Genomic DNA, 17,582 nt, shown 5'->3' with positions numbered 1-17,582 from the left:
TGGGAAGGCCTCTTGGAGGAGGTGAGCTCTCAGTAGGGCTTTGAAGGGAGGAAGAGAGCGAGCTTGGCGGATGTGTGGAGGGAGGGCATTCCGGGCCAGGGGAAGGACGTGGGCTGGGGATCGATGGTGGGACAGGCAAGAACGAGGTACAGTGAGGATCCTCCGTGTCCCTTCTCAGATCTAAATGGAAATGCTCAGGATACGGGCATCCGCTGCCTGAACACCTCCGTGGGAAAAGCTTTGGCTGGTAGCTCTGACCTTCCCAGTGCTCTCCTTCTTTTGGGGATCAAAGGAACCTCTGCCGTCATCTAAATTCCTCAAAACCTCTCTGCTCAACACGCCTCATTTGATTCTCCCCTTCTGACAGCCGGCCCCAAATCCATCACGTCCTTTTGTTATTCTTTTGCTTTTTTTTTTTTTTTAAGAACACAAACCCAACACTCTAACAGCTTCCAAAATGCCTAACGGCCTGACCAGGGAGCAGTTGTTCCCCCCCCCCGGGTGTGCTGGAAGGGCCTTAGGTTAGTGTCAGCCTTCTTTGCCGGCGACCCGTCGGCCTTTTCCGGGATCCAACCCAGAATGCTCGGTTGGGGGACGGGACATTGGAATATGGACATCTTCCTTGAGGGGAACATTTTGGGAAGATTAGCGGTGTCACCACTTGGAGAGCTTAGAGCAGTGCTTGGCACATAGTAAGCGCATTGTAATAATAATAATAATCACCACCGCCAGAGATTGCAGGCAAATACGTAGCACCCCCTCAGCAGTCCTCTAAGAGCAGATAGATACATGGGGAAGAGATTAATTATTCAATCAATCAATCAATGGGAATTATTGAGCGCTCGGCCGGGAGGACCGTCGGCAACGGGAGGACGGTCGGCCGGCGAGGGAAAAGATTTCCATGCCACCTTGGGCCCAGACCTGGGACGGCCTTCCCCTTTGTTGCAGGTGACGTGACTTTTAAGCTGCTTTCTTCGTTTCCTTTCGGTTCCAGAATTGAGAGAAGATGGTTTCCAGCCCCAAAACTACTTAGTGCAGGGAGTGAAGGCATTGCACACCGCTTTAAAATTATGGATGAAAAAAGAAGTAAGTGTTTTTCTCTTTTGGCAGGATTCTATTTTGTGGTTATTCGTTGTTTTGAACAATCTAGTGATTTTGGGGGGGCGTGCGGGGTAAGTACCCGAATTTGTGAAGATGAGAATAATTTGGGACCGGCTATTCATTTTGCAAAAATTCTCGGTCGGGGTGATGTGGAATCCGAAAATGGGTGGGGGCGATACGAGGGAGACCCCACGAGTTCCTCATGGTGTGACTTGAATACGAGTATCTTCTTTGAGAGGCACAAAGCATATCCTATGTTGCTTCTGGGAAATTAGCGTTGTCATCATTTGGAATTTCAGCCCCCGAAGATTGCAGCCGACTACGTGGGCACTCTCTCAGCAGGCCTCAAAGAGCAGACAGATACATGGGGGAGAGACCAGTCCATCAATCAGTGGGAATTATTGGTCGCTTATTGGGTACAGAACACTGTATTCAACACTTTTTTACAGTATTCGTTAAGTGCTTACCCTTTCCTCGCATTGTACTAAGAACTAGGGTAGATTGAAGCTAATCAGGCTGGACACAGTTTCTGTCCCAAATGGGGCTCACAGTGTTAATCCCCATTTCACAGATGAGGTAACTGACGCTCAGAGGAGCGACATGACTTGCCCAAGGTCACACAGCAGACAAGTGGCGCAGCCGGGATTAGAACCCAGATCCTTCTGATTCCCAAGCCCCTGCTCTGTCTACTAGGCCACGCCGCTTCTCTGTTGAGAAACTTAGAATAAAGGTCTTTGCACGACGCTAAGGACGCGACTCTCTCGAAGGCTTCCTAGTTTACTTGTTTATGTTGGAAGTTGGAATATGGGAAGAGGAAGGTGGTAAAAATTATAGTATATAACTATATAAATATATTGTAAATTATTAATATTAATGTCTGTCTCCCTCTCTGTCTGTGACACTGTGGGCAGGGACCGTGTCTGCCAACTCTGTTGTTTTGTATCTCCCAAGCGCTCAGTACAGTGCTTGTACATATTTATTCTATTTATTTTATTTTGTTAATATGTTTTGTTTTGTTGTCTGTCTCCCCCTTCTAGACTGTGAGCCCGCTGTTGGGTAGGGACCGTCTCTATATGTTGCCAACTTGGACTTTCCAAGTGCTTAGTCCAGTGCTCTGCGCACAGTAAGTGCTCAATAAATACGATTGAATGAATGAATAAATAAATACAGTGCTCTGCACTTAGTATGCACTCAAATACCATTGAATGATAATTTTGTCACGTTTAGGCCTCTTTAGTCAGCTAGAAGACGTCTTCCAAACAGTGGCTGTTGCTGTTATTGGTATTTATTAAATGCTTACACCTGAAGTGGATGCGATTAATTGGGTCATGATTCCAATTAATTAAGCCGTTGATTGTTCTCTTGTCCAATTACAGCTCGTAACAGAACACGCCTTTGAGATTCCAGACAACGTAAGACCCGGACATCTCGTCAAAGAGTTGTCTAAAGTGATCCGCTCCGTGGAGGTAAAATTTAGTTCTTCCACTCTGGGGAAAGGCTAGAGAAACCCCGGAAAGTTAGTTCCTGCTAAGGAAAAAAAAAATCTTACATGAGCTGGCCCTTTCGGCTAAAACCTGATACGTTTTCAGATCTGAAATCTCAGAAAAGTACATAGGAATCAAGAGCATTTTTGTAAACATTGTGTTTGGAAAAAGGTCACCGTTTTTACCTTGCATCTCCCCCAGCTCTTAGAACAGTGCTTGGTACATAGTAAGCGCTTAACAAATGCCATCATTATTATTATTATTATTATGCCTTTGGGACTCTCTGGAAGGGACAGAGTATGTAATAATAGTAATTGTGGTATTTGTGAAGCGCTTACTATGTGCCAGGCACCGTGCTAAGCGCTGGGGTGGTCGCAAGCAAATCGAATTGGACACAGTCCCCGTCCCATATGGGGCTCACAGTCTCAATCCCCATTTTCCAGATGAGGTGACTGAGGCACAGAGAAATGAAGCGACTTGCCCATAGTCGCACAGCAGACAAGTAATGGAGCTGGGACTAGAATCTGTGACCTTTTGACTCCCAGCCACCAGGCATGGGACGTGTGAACCCTCCCATTCCCAACACCCCCGACCTTCCTTGTGACCATCCCAACAGGCGTTAGGGAGCAGGGGGCCCCTCAGCCATCGCTCCACAAATTTGGGCCCATTAGCTGACGGAAATGCAGCTCCGCATTTCTCCTAGGGACAAACAAGTCCACGGAATTGAAAAGCCAAACCTGAGGCTCCTTGGGTGCAAAATAATCTTCCCCAGTGTGAAGTAATTCAGAGAGGAACTGAAAAGAGGAATTTGAGAGGGGCTGAGTTTCTTGGGGGGGAGTGAGAATTTCAGGCATCTTATTTCCAGGGACCATCTAGTTTTGCAGTAGAAGCCATATCAGCATAATAATAATAATAATGGCATTTATTAAGCGCTTACTATGTGCAAAGCACTGTTCTAAGCTCTGGGAAGGTTACAAGGTGATCAGGTTCTCCCCCGGGGGGCTCACAGTCTTAATCCCCATTTTACAGCTGAGGTCACTGAGGCACAGAGAAGTGACGTGACTTGCCCAAAGTCACCCAGCTGACAATTGGCAGAGCCGGGATTTGAACCCATGAACTCTGACTCCAAAGCCCGGGCTCTTTCCGTTGAGCCACGCAAAATATCTCATCCTCCACCGCTTTCTCTATGTGTTGCCAATTTGTACTTCCCAAGCGCTTAGTACAGTGCTCTGGACATAGTAAGCGCTCAATAAATACGATTGATTGATTGATTGATTTACTGGGCCTCGTGGCTAGTGGAGAGAAAAACCACATGCCCCAAACCTTCAAATGGTCCCTTGGAGGGTGGCAAGAGAAGTGGCCTTGATCTGCATTGCAAGTTGAAGTGCTTAGTACAGTGCTCTGCACACAGTAAGCGCTCAATAAATATGATTGATGATGAAGTTGAAGTGCAGATCCATTGAATTAATTGATTTTGATGGCCCTCAGTGCACTCCCAGGGAGCGTGGCTTGTGTCTCGGAGCCTTGGATGGTAGGGAATTGTGCCTAATTAGAGAAAAAGACAGCTGCAGCACTTGGGAACACTGCCTTTGGGTGACTAGTGAATTGGAACCCAGCTGGAAGAGAAACCTTTTGGGAAAGCAGCGCCATGTAATAGAAAGAACACGGGCCTCGGAGTCGGGGGACTTGGGTTTTGATCCCGGCTCCCCCACTTACCTGCTCTGTGACCTTGGGCGAGTCACCTCGCTCCTCTGGGTTTCAGTTCCCGCGTTGGCAAAATGGGAATTCAATACCCGTACGCCCTCCTCCTTAGACTCCTGGGCGCTCCATGTGGGACCGGAGTATTTTGAATTTACCCAAGTGCTTAGAATAGCGCTTGGCGCTTTGTAATCGCTTAACAAATTCCTTGATGATGATTACAGAGATACGTGCTAATTCCTGGAAATCCCAGACTGAGGGAAGTGCACGCAGGGAGGGGATTTCTATGCCCCTGCTATTCAGACTTTTGGCTACTGCATTTTGGGGGCATTTTATGTCTTCTGGTCTTCCCTCATTCTATTGGAAGCTCCTTGAGGGCAGGAATTCAAGTTTCTATTTCTCTGTGATCCTCAAGTGCTATGCGCACAGGTTCTCAGTCAGTATTACAATAATAATGGTGGGTTTTTTGTGTGTTTTTACTTTAAATGGCACTTTTAAACACTTACTATGTTCCAGGCACTGTCCTAAGCCGTGGATTAGATAAAAGAAACTCAGGTTGGGCGCAGTCCCTGTCCCTCATTGGGCTCACAGAGGACTTGGGATTTAATCCCCATTTTACAGATGAGGTAACTGAGGCCCTGTCCAAGGTCAGCTGTGTGACTTTGGGCAAGTCACTTAGCTTCTCCGGGCCGCAGTTCCCTCATCCGTAAAATGGGGATGAAAACTGTGAGCCCCCCGTGGGACAAGCTGATCACCTTGTAACTTCCCCAGCTCTTAGAACAGTGCTTGGCACATGGTAAGCGCTTAATAAATGCCATTAAGAAAAAATGGTGGAGCCGGGATCAGACCCCAGGTCCTCTAACTCCCAGGCCTGGGCTCTTTCCACTAGGCCACACTGCTTCATGTTTGATATTTGTGCCACTGATGGTGAAATGCATCGGTTTACACTTACATTGACTAACTTTTAGTGGGTGGCGATGGGGGGCAAGGGGGCAAGGGGGGGTGTCTCGATTCCTGAGAACCCTTAGGATGTCGTAGGGCAGGGTACGGTGGGGGCCGCCTTCTGCCCAATCCACTTTCTTCCCGGTCAGGAAACTGTCCGACTTCCCTGTTCGATGTTGCCGCTGAAACAGAGCGGTTTCCTAGTTGTCCTGTAACAACATCATTGCTTAGGCGTTGGGCTCAGACGTGCATTTGCTCGCGAGTGACTCCAGGCACTTAAATTTTATCAGCGAATTCATTCAACCGCATTTTTTGAGTGCTTACTATGTGCAGAGCACTGTACTAAGCGCTTGGGCAGTACAAGTCGGCGACAGAGAGAGACGGTCCCTACCCAACAGCGGGCTCACATCATCAATCGTATTTATTGAGCGCTTACTGTGTGCAGAGCACTGTACCAAGCGCTTGGGAAGTACAAATCGGCAACATATAGAGACAGTCCCTACCCAACAGTGGGCTCACAGTCTAAAAAAAATGTTATCTCAGCACTCTTAGGTGATCTATTCTAGACCCTCCTAGGTATTTACAATCCTTTTTTTAAACTCTCATACCAGAGAAGGGATTAGAACCCAGGCCTCCAGCCTTTCAAGGCTGTTACTTTCCCTCTGAGCCACCACAGGCTCACAGTCTCGAAGCGGGAGACAGACGACAAAACAAAACGTGTGGACAGGTGTCAAGTCGTCAGAACAAACAGAAGTAAAGCTAGAGGCACATCATTAACAAAATAAATCGAATAGTAAATATGTACAAGGAAAATAAATAGAGAAATAAATCTGTGCTAACATATAGACAGGTGCTGTGGGGAGGGGAAGGAGGTGGGGATGGGGAGGAGGAGAGGAAAAAGGGGGCTCAGTCTGGGAAGGCCTCTTGGAGGAATCCCTTGCCAGGAATGCCCACCTCTCCCCTGCAGAGAGCAAGAAGCAGAATGGCAGCCTAGCGGAAATAGTGATAATAATGATGGTATTTATTAAGCACTTACTGTGTGCAAAGCACTGTTCCAAGTACTGGGGGGATACAAGGTGATCAGGTTGTCCCAAGGGGGGCTCACAGAACCCAGGCCTGGGGGTCAAAGGGCCTGGGTTCTTATCCCAGCTCCACCACTTGTCTGCTGTGTGGCCCTGGGCGGGTCACTTCACTTCTCTCCCAAGAGCTTGGTACAGTGCTCTGCACACAGGGAGCGCTCAATAAATATGATTGAATGAATGAATGAACTCCTCTGGGCTTCGGTTCCCTTATCTGCAAAACTGGGATTGAATCCTCCTCCTTCTCACGCTGAGTGTGAATCACCTCCATTACCTCATCACAAATAACATAACAAATTTCAGGAAATACATAAATAACGTATTTATGAAATACATAACAAATACCAATACATAACAAATACCAATACATAACCAATACATAACCAATACATAACAAATACCAATTATTATTATTATTAGTCAAATAATAATAAAAATACTACCAATAATGGCATGTATTAAGCACTTACTATGTGCAAAGCACTGTTCAAAGCGCTGGGGAGCTTACAAGATGATCAGGTTGTCCCACAGGAAGCTCACAGTCTTCATCCCCATTGTACAGATGAGGTAACTGAGGCCCAGTGAAGTGACTTGCCCAAAGTCACACAGCTAACAAGTGGCGGAGCCAGGATTTGAACCCATGACCTCTGACTCCAAAGCCTGTGCCCTTTCCACTGAGCCATGCTGCAAATGGGGATGAAGACTGTGAGCCCCGTCTGGGACGTGGATTGTGCCCAACCTGTTGATCTTGTACGTGCCCCAGAGTTTAATACAGTCCCTGGCTCACAGTAAGCATTTAACAAATACCATTAAAAGCAGGGTGGCTCAGTGGCAAGATCCCAGGCTTGAGAATCAGGTCGTGGGTTCTAATCCCAGCTCCGCCACTTGTCAGCTGTGTGACTTTGGGCAAGTCACTTCACTTCTCTGGGCCTCAGTTACCTCATCTGTACAATGGGGATGAAGACTGTGAGCTTCCTGTGGGACAACCTGATCATCTTGTAAGCTCCCCAGCGCTTTGAACAGTGCTTTGCAAATAGTAAGTGCTTAATACATGCCATTATTAGTAGTATTTTTATTATTATTTGACTTCACTTCTCCGTTCCCTCACCTGGAAAATGGGGATGAAGACTGTGAGCCCCACGTGGGACAACCTGGTTACCTTGTATCCTCCCCAAGCGCTTAGAACTGTGCTTGGCACATAGTAAGCGCTTAACAAATGCCACCATCATCACCATCATTTAAAAAAAAAAACCCAAAAAACAAGATATGCGACACACTCTGATTGACTTTGGTGTGCACTAAAGCCAAACGGAAAGGGGGAATCGACATCTCTGCTCTGGGAGAGGGGAAGGGGCTGCGGTATCTTCCGGAGTAAGAACGAGCACTGCTTGGTAATGCTGGTATTTGTTAAGTGCTTACTATGTGCCAGGCACTGTACTGAGCGCTGGGCACTGTACTAAGCCCTGGAAAAAGACCTCGCTATGTTGGCCGGGAATCGAACGTGGGTCAACTGCTTGGGAGGCAGCTATGCTCACCCCTACACCCCCCCGCATGCCACCAAGAACCACTTGAACAATTTTTCGTCACGTTTGTCCCTCGACGGAAAGATTCTGGGCCGGGAGATGGGGGTGGTGGCCCGGCAGTAGTGGCGGGGGATGTAGCAGCCGTGTTGGGCCCTCCGGTAGTGAAGAACGAGCCGGCTGGCCGCCGGACCGCTCCGAAACGAATGTCTTTCCATTCCTGAAGGAGGAAAACAGCAAGCCGCTGAAACCCCAGGGCCTCCTCAGCCCGGGCCCGGTTTCCCGCTCCTCGAACGAGGCGGCTTCCCCTCCCCATTCCAGACGGAGGATGAGGAGGCTGCGGGACCACTCTGCCAGGGTGCCTTCGAACCTGGACATCTTAGAGCTTCACACCAGGGAGGTCCTCAAGAGGCTGGAGATGACGCCGTGGGAAGAGGCAAGTACTCCGTTCCTTGGAAAAGCGGCATGGCTTAGTGGATAGAGCACGGCCTTGGAAGCCTGAAGGCTTCTAGACTGTGAGCCCGCTGTTGGGTAGGGACCGTCTCTATATGTTGCCAACTTGGACTTCCCAAGCGCTTAGTACAGGGCTCTGCACACAGTAAGCGCTCAATAAATACGATCGAATGAATTAAGGGCCTGGCTCCTTATCCCGGCTCTGCTGCGTGTCTTGGATAAGTCACTTCACCTCTCTGGGCCTCAGTTACCTCATCTGTAAAATGGGGATTGAGACTGTGAGCCCCACTTGGGACAGGGACTATGTCTAACCTGTCTAACCCTTCCAGGCCCTACTGAGAGCTCACCTCCTCCAGGAGGCCTTCCCAGACTGAGCCCCTTCCTTCCTCTCCCCCTCGTCCCCCTCTCCATCCCCCCCATCTTACCTCCTTCCCTTCCCCACTGCACCTGTATATATGTTTGTACATATTTGTTACTCTATTTATTTGTTTATTTTACTTGTGCATATCTATTCTATTTATTTTATTTTGTTACTATGTTTGGTTTTGTTCTCTGTCTCCCCCTTTTAGACTGTGAGCCCACTGTTGGGTAGGGACTGTCTCTATATGTTGCCAACTTGTACTTCCCAAGCGCTTAGTACAGTGTTCTGCACACAGTAAGCGCTCAATAAATACGATTGATGATGATGATGATGATTAACTTATACCTACCCCAGGGCTTAGAATGATGCTTGGCACATGGTAAGAGCTTAACAAGTACTATTATTATTATTATCATTGTTTTAATTGGAGGTGGTGGCCAGTAGTGTGGGCAGGGAATGGGCCTTCAGTGTGCCGTAACAATAATAATAATAATAATGGTATTTGTTAAGCACTTGCTATGTGCCAGGTACTGTTCTAAGCACTGGGGTGGATACAAGCAAATCAGGGTGGGCACAGCCTCATAGGGGGCTCTCGGCTTAATCCCCATTTTGCAGATGAGGTAACTGAGGCACGGAGAGGTGAAGTGACTTGCCCAAGGTCCCACAGCAGATGAATGGAGGATGCCCATCCTTCTGATGCCCATCCCCGGGCTCTATCCACTAGGCCGTGCTGCTGCTCGTCCTCTCCTTCCCCACCCTGACTCGCTGTGTACATAGCCGGGGCTCAGTCTGCGCTGTGGACCGATCGATGATCTAGGCTGGCTGGAGAAGTGAGAAGCAGCGAGCTCTTGGGAGTCGGAGGTTTAGCCCGGGGAAGGCTCCGTTCTTGGGCGAGAAGCAGCGTGGTGTAGGGGTTAGAGGCTAGTCCTGAGAGTCAGAGGACCTGGGTTCTCATCCCGTCTCCACCGCTTGTCTGCTGTTTGACCCTGGGGAAGTCACTTCATTCTGTGCCTCAGTTGCCTCATCTGTAAAAAGAGGATTAGGGCTGTGAGACCCATGTGGGATGAGGACTGGGTCCGGCCAGATTAACTTGCATCTAGCCCAGTGCTTAGTACAATGCCTGGCACGTAGTAAGCACTTAACAAATAATAATAATAATGGCATTTATTAAGTGCTTACTATGTGCAAAGCACTGTTCTAAGCGCTGGGGAGGTTACAAGGTGATCAGGTTGTCCCGCGGGGGGCTCACAGTCTTAATCCCCGTTTTACAGATGAGGGAACTGAGGCCCAGAGAAGTGGAAGTGACTTGCCCAAAGTCACACAGCTGACAGTTGGCGGAGCCGGGATTTGAACCCATGACCTCTGACTCCAAAGCCCGGGCTCTTTCCACTGAGCCACGCTGCTTCTCTACTATTCAAATTATTCAAATACTATTCAAACGCCCCCCCCCCCCAAAAAAAAATGGAAATTGGGAGCGTAAAAGTAGACCAGCAGGCATTGGGGAAGATCCCCGATACCACTTGTCCAAAAATAGGTTGGGAGGCTTTATTGTGGGGTGCTGGCGCCCTGTTTTCAAAGGCATTATTGAGATGCCAGCGGGGAAGGTATAAAGTGAGGGTGCCTTTCATTCGTTCATTCAGTTGTATTTATTGAGCGCTTACTGTGTGCAGAGCACTGTACTAAGCGCTTGGGAAGTACAAGTTGGCAACATATAGAGACGGTCCCTACCCAACAGTGGGCTCACAGTCTAGAAGGGGGAGACAGAGAACAAAACAAAACATATTAACAAAATAAAATAGAGTAATAAATACATACAAGCATATATACATATATACAGGTGCTGTGTGGAGGGGAAGGAGGTAAGGCGGGGGGGGATGGAGAAGGGAAGGAGGGGGCTCAGTCTGGGAAGGCCTCCTGGAGAAGGTGAGCTCTCAGTAGGGCCTTGAAGGGTGCTTTGTTGCGTTGGGGAGGGAATCACTTTATAAAACACTTCGGCATTATTGTGTTTTGTTTTTTTTTTAAAAAGGTAAAACTAGATTGGTTTAGATTCTAATCCAATATAGATTACTGGAAGGTTCGAGTGCGTGTCTGGGGCAGTCCTCTGGGCAGTCATCCGAGGCAAATCCCTGAAGTAGGGAGTCCGTTCTTTGGCCAAGGGGCCACGTCCTGCCACTTCGGTCCGGGTGCTCAAAGACGTTGGCGGCTTGGACACCGGAGGGGAATGAGAGCCTCCGTCTGCCCCCTGCTCAGCCATGGGGTCGTGGGTCAGATGTCATGATCCACTGTGGGCACTACCCTCGGAGAGCCTTGCGATTCATTCAGTCGTATTTATTGAGTGCTTACTGTGTGCATTAAGAGCTTAATGTGATGGCACTGTGATGGCAGTGAGGAGCCTCTGGTTCCTCCCAGGTTTGTGTGGGGGCTTCCGCGGGATCTTCCGTCACTCTGCAAGGCCCTCAGGGGAGCATGGAGGTATCCGTCTTTAGACTCGGCCGCTTCCTCTAGTTCACCGTCATGTCTTTTCCCTGGGTGGGGGGTGGGGGCGAATGTTATCAAATGTGTTCAAGACAGTGACTTAGGAACTGCTATATTCATTTATTCAGTCATTTTTTTAATGGTATTTAAGTGCTTTCTATGTGCCAGGCGCTGTTCTAAGCACGGGGGGAGATACAAGGTAATCAGGTTGGACACAATCCCTGTCCATTCTTTTCTGTATCTAGGCACTTACTGTGTGCTGGGCACTTTACTGAGCACTGGGGTAGATACAGGCCAGTCCTATTGGACACTGTCCCTGTCCCAGATGGGGCTCACGTTTTACAGATGAGGTAACTTAGGCACAGAGAAGTGAAGAGACCTACCCAAGGACAAATGGCAGACAAGTGGTGGAGCCGGGGTTAGAACCCAGGTCCAAGCTCCCCTCCCCTCTCTTCTCCTCCCCTTCCCTTTCTTCTCCCCTCTCCTCCCTTCTCTTCTCCTCTCCCCTCTCCTCATCTCCTCTCCTCTCTCCTCTTCTCCTCTCCCCTCTTCTCTCTTCTTCTCCTCCCCTCTCTCTTCTCCTCCCCTCTCCTCTTTCCTCCTCTTATTCTCCCCTCTCCTCCTCCTCTCCTCTCCCCTCTCCTCTCTTCTTCTCCTCCCCTCTCCTCTCTCCTCCTCTATTCTCCCCCTTCCTTTCCCCTCTCCTCTCTTCTTCTCTCCTCTCTCCTCTCCTCTATTCTCCCTTCCCCGCTGGCCCGCAAGCTCCTCAAGGGCAGCGGTCAGATCCATGCCGTTAGGGTCAGAGTGGGGCCCGAGTCTTGGGGAACCTTTCCCAGGGCCGGGGAGAATGGCAGGGGTGGCAGAGAGGGGACACCTTGCACCCCAGAGAGGCTGGAGGGTCACCCCTCTTGCCGGAAAAAGGCAAGGAGCTGGATTGGAGTGATGGAGTAGAGGAGGCTGGGAATTCCCTGCTGTAGTACTGCCCTGAGGTTAGAAATCTCACTTGGTACCTTCCTTGAAGGAGTCTGTTCCCAAGGGACTCACCGTGGAATCAAAATATAGCCAGGAAAAAAAGCATTTTGCAGTTCCACAGCATAACTCCTTGGACTAGGTAGTGATTTGAGGCAGCGTGGACTGGTGGAAAGAGCGAGGGACTGGGAATCATCAGAAGGCTTGGGTTCTAGTGCCAGCTGTGCTCCTAGCCTGCTGTAGGACCTTGGGCAAGTCACTTAGTAATAATAATGATAATAATGGAATTTATTAAGCACTTACTATGTGCAAAGCACTGTTCTAAGTGCTGGGGTGATCAGGTTGTCCCACGGGGGGCTCACAGTCTTCATCCCCATTTTACAGATAAGGGAACTGGGCCCAGAGAAGTGAGGTGACTTGCCCAAAGTCACACAGCTGACAATTGGCGGAGCCGGGATTTGAACCCATGACCTCAGACTCCAAAGCCCGGGCTCTTTCCACTGAGCCACGCTACTTAACCTCTCTGGGCCTCCATTTCCTCACATGTAAAAGGAAAATAAGATTCCCCACGCTCCTTTCCTCTTAGACCGTCCACCCCATGTGGGACCAGGACGGCATTTGATCTGATTGTCTTTGTGTCTAGACCAGTGCTTAACTCCTAGTAAACTATTGTGATTAGTAAAGAAAATGATCATTATTGGGGTAGAGAAATATTAGTAAATTCTGCTTTTGCCCCTTAAGGACGTCTTGAACTCAAAACTTAATGGAAGATTCAACAAGCCCCTGCAGCCCTCCTCCACGGTGCCTGAATGGCGAACAAAAGACAACGACCTGCGCTTACTGCTGTCAAATGGAAGGATAATTAGGTGCGTAAAGTTCCTCGACCTCCTTTTCCTTGGTCCTTACTTTGAAGCCCTTTGAAAAAACCCGACTAAACCCGTTCCTGAGTAAGCAGGCCTCCCTCTGCTGAAACAGTGTGGCTTAGTGGAAACGGGCCGGGCTTGGGAGTCAGAGGAAGTGGGTTCTAATCACGGCTCCTGCCTCTTGTCTGCTGCGTGACCTCGGGCAAGTCCCGTAACTTCTCTGTGCCTCGGTTCCCTCATCTGTAAAATGGAGATTGACTGAGCCCCACGTGGGAGAACCTGATTACTTCGTAACTACCCCAGCGCTTAGAACAGTGTTTGGCACATAGTAAGCCCTTAACAGATGCCATTATTATTATTATTACTCATCTAGGATCAGCGGGGAGAACAAGTCAAGGGTGAGGGAGAGGCCCCCTTAGCGCTAATAATAATAATAATAATTCTGGTACTTGTTAAGTGCTTATTGTGTTCTAAGTGCAAGGGTAGATACAAGTTAATCAGGTTGGACACAGTCCCTGTCCCACCTGGGGCTCACAACCTCAATCCCCATTTGACAGATGAGGTAACTGAGGCCCAAAGAATTGAAATCTTCCCTCAGCCCTATCTTCCTACGTGCCCCCTCCACAGCACCCCAGGCATCCTTTCTGGACCCGTTCCACCTCAGAAGCTGCCACCAGAAGAAAAGGGAAGGACAGAGGGTTCAAAATGGAGGTATTTGGGCTCTGCTGCCATGGGGAATTGCCCAGAGGGGCCTGCAGACGTTCGGATGTATTCGGCCTGGGGCACTCACCCAGGAAGGACGGCACAGCAGAGGGAAACCAGCAGGCAGTAAGAAAGAGGAGACCGTTCCACCAGGCCCAGAGAAAGAGAGGCATGAAGAGCACTAGAAAACCAGGGGACGGGCCAGCCCCCCGATTGAGGCGTAATCCTATCAGGAGGAACTCGGTTCTCAATGGGTGAAGGGCCCAAAGTCACATAAACACGGCCATTCAGAGGACACTGAGCACCATAAGTTCTATTGACTGGATGAATGACGGTAGCCAGACACAGACTCAGAGAGGAACACAAAGGCAGAGAGAGAGAGAGAGAGAGAGCACATGGGAGACAAAAGAAGAGGAGGTTAGTCTCTGGAGGCGGACAGCCGCAAATCTGGAAGGATTGTTGCGGGCACGAACCCAACACAGACAGGGCCGGCGACCAGGAGAGAAAGAGCCAGAGGAGAGCAAAGCGATTGAAAAGTCCCCCAAAATGTTCCCGTTTAGCTGCCTGTATGGGAGAGCAAGAGAAAAGCCTCCCCCATTGACACACTCACAGCGATATACAACACAGTGATCTGCATTTAGGATCACGAGCTCTTATGTGTACAAAAAATACGATTGAACGAATGAATGAATGCTTTGCACGTAGTAAGCGCTTAACAAATGCCACCACTATTATTATTATTATGATCGGCAGTCCTTTTGGCAGCTGGAACGGAAGAAACTCCCTAGCTAGACTCTTGCCAGCCAAGGAGAGCAGTGAGATGCAATGATCCTTTCGCCTTTCTCTTTCAAGTTGGTGATGGCAGTGGGATCAAGCGCTTAGTACAGTGCTTTCTACACAGTAAGTGCTCAGTGAATACGATTGAATGAATGGATCTTGGAGGTCCTGAGGCATCTAAGAGAAGCAGCGTGGCTTATGGCAAGAACCCAGGCTTTGGAATCAGGTGCCATGGGTTCTAATCCTGGCTCCGCCACTTGTCAGCTGTGTGACTTTGGGCAAGTCACTTCACTTCTCTGGGCCTCAGTTCCCTCATCTGTAAAATGGGGATTAAGACTGTGAGCCCCACGTGGGACAACCTGATTACCTTGTATCAACCCCGGCTCTTAGAACAGTGCCTGGCACATAGTAAGTGCTTTACAAATACCCTCATTATTATTATTATTCATGTGTAAACACACAAACACACACACCCCTCCCATTAGGGAGGAGTTCCTTGCTGGCCCTCAAAACAGCATCGATGAAATTAGTTCTTATCCCCTAATACAGATTCCGTGACAAACTTCACCAGTCTGCATTTCCTCCCAGGACAGTGTTCAAAAACCACAGAACACCTGACATGTTCCACTCTGGTTTGATTAAGCCAACATTTGTTGAACACTACAGGTTGGGTAAATCACTTAATTTATCTGTGCCTCAATTACCTAATCTGTCAAATGGGGATTAAGACCGTGAACCCCCACGTGGGACAACCCGATCACCTTGTATCCACCTCAGCGCTTAGAACAGTGTTTCACACATAGTAAGCGTTTAACAAATGCCATCATTATTATTATTATTATCTTCTCAGTCCGTACTATGCATCTCTGTGGTTAAGTAGTAGTGATAATAGTTAGTGAGCACTTATTCTGGGCAGAGCACTGTACTTAGTGCCGACAGAAAGCATCCAAGAGGAAATTCGACGTGGACTCCGTCCTTCAAGGAGCCCACAGTCTGTGAATAAAAGTGAGGGGGAGAAGACTTGAGACAGACACCTCAGGAGCAATGAAACAATAAGACATAATTGCAGAAGGGACAAGGACAAAGACACAAAATAGAAGAACGGTGCTTTGCACATAGTAAGCGCTTAATAAATGCCATTACAAAAAAAAACCAACAGTCATTAGGGAGCTGCGGCTGGGGGGGCAGAATTTCAGGCTCCATGTGATTCAGAGGCCACGGCGCAACCTTTAAGTGTTACTTGGCTTCGACATCTGGTCTGAATTAGTAGGCGGATAAATCTCCTTTGCAGTTTTTGGTACTAAACCGGAAAGGTGAAGAAGAATAACTGTTGCGTCTGAACTTGGGGGGATGAGGATCTCTCTCCAGGTGATGCAAAGGAGCTTTCATTCATTCATTCATTCAATCATATTTATTGAGCGCTTACTGTGTGCAGAGCACTGTACTAAATGCCTGGGAAGTCCAAGCTGGCAACATATAGAGATGGTCCCTACCCAACAGCGGGCTCAAAGTCTAGAAGTGGGAGACAGACAACAAAACATATTAACAAACTAAAATAAAGCAGCTTTAGAGAAGTAGCGTGGCTTAGCGGAAAGAGCACGGGCTTGGGAGCCAGAGGTGATGGGTTGAAATCCCGGCTTCGCCGCTTGTCAGCTCCATGACTTTGGGTAAGTCACGTCACTTCTCTGGGCCTCAGTTCCCTCATCTGTAAAATGGGGATGAAGACTGTGAGCCCCATGTGGGACAACCTGCTCACCGTCTATCCTCCCCAGCGCTTAGAACAGTGCTTTGCACGTAGTATGTGCTTAACGAATGTCATCATTATTATTGTTATTTGAAAAATTCAGAGTGCTTAACACCTTCAAGGTATTCCTTTAAATTATTTTGCCATCCCTGAGTAATGTAGCTTGTGGTGAAATAGTGACATATCGCGTATATTGTGGTGAAATATTTAGTGTATATGGCCTATGGAAGGCCCTGAGTGATGTGTAATTAGTAAATGTCAAAGGCATTCCTGTTGAAGCAGCGTTGCTTAGTGGAAAGATCTCGAGCCCGGGATTCAGAGGACCTGGGTTCTCTTCCCAGCTCTGCCGTGTACCTGCTGTGTGACTTTGAGCAAGTCACTTCACTTCTCCGGGCCTCAGTTCCCTCATCTGGACAATGGGGATTCAGTACCTATTTTCTGTCCTACTTAGTGAACCCCATGTGGGACCTGATTATCTTGTATCTGCCCCAGTGCTTAATGCGGTGTTTAGACATAGCGTTTAACATGCCAGTATTATAATCATCATCATTATTGTAATTATTATTGTTATCCCAACTGGCAGGGGGAGTAAGGAAAAGCCCATTTGGCTTGTTTTGCTATAGAAACACGGGAGGAGAAAATGTAATTCGCTTTCACTTATCCAGGGGTGCCTAGGGTGGGGAATTATCTGATCTCCACATTATCTGGGCATCTCCCCTCTGCTGCCTGACTTTCAGTCGTCCCCCTTAGCGGACCGTGTGAATGGAGCGGAACGGAGAGAGGAGGCATTGTGTCTGGTCTACCTGTGGGTTTTGTTTTTTTTAAATTGCATTTATTAAGCGCTTACTATGTGTAAAGCTCTGTTCTAAGCACTGGGGAGCTTACAAGGTGATCAGGTTGTCCCATGTGGGGCTCACAGTCTTAATCCTCATTTTACAGATGAGGGGACTGAGGCATAGAGAAGTGAAGTGACTTGCCCAAAGTCACACAGCTGACAAGTGGCGGAGCCGGGATTTGAACCCATGACCTCCGAATCCAAAGCCCGGGCACTTTCCATTGAGCCACGCTGCTTCAACTGGTTAAACAGTTGGTAGTAGTGTGGCCTGGAGGGCGTAGCCCAGATGAAAAGCAGCGTGGCCTAGTGGATAGAGCACAGATCTGGGAGCCAGAAGGATCTGGGTTCTAATCCAGCTCCGCCTTTTGTCTGCCGAGTGACCTTGGGCAAATCCCTTCACTTCTCCGAGCCTCATTTACCTCATCTGGAAAATGGAGATTAAGACTGTGAACCCCACGTGAGGCAGGGACTCCCTCCAACTTGATTTGCCTGTTTATACCTCAGCAGTTACTACTCTGCCCACAGTAAGCGCTCAATAAATACGATTGAATGAATGGTACATAGTAAGCGCTTAACAAA

The 17,582-nt window shown here is 48.5% G+C and overlaps 1 protein-coding gene across 1 annotated transcript in view; it reads left to right on the top strand.

Moving 5' to 3' along the window:
• KDM7A (lysine demethylase 7A) overlaps positions 1-17,582 on the top strand; it is a 100,408-nt gene that overhangs the window by 71,746 nt on the left and 11,080 nt on the right. Inside the window, exons 10-13 of the mRNA XM_038753554.1 lie at positions 995-1,086; positions 2,478-2,567; positions 8,051-8,260; positions 12,824-12,948. Coding sequence (XP_038609482.1) covers positions 995-1,086; positions 2,478-2,567; positions 8,051-8,260; positions 12,824-12,948 — 517 coding nt within the window. The remainder of the gene's footprint in view (positions 1-994; positions 1,087-2,477; positions 2,568-8,050; positions 8,261-12,823; positions 12,949-17,582) is intronic.

This window comes from Tachyglossus aculeatus, chromosome 11 (genome assembly GCF_015852505.1).
Source record: "Tachyglossus aculeatus isolate mTacAcu1 chromosome 11, mTacAcu1.pri, whole genome shotgun sequence".
Classification (NCBI taxonomy): Eukaryota; Metazoa; Chordata; class Mammalia; order Monotremata; family Tachyglossidae; genus Tachyglossus; species Tachyglossus aculeatus.
Note: the sequence above shows the minus strand (reverse complement) of the source record. Positions and strands in the feature narration are given on the sequence as shown.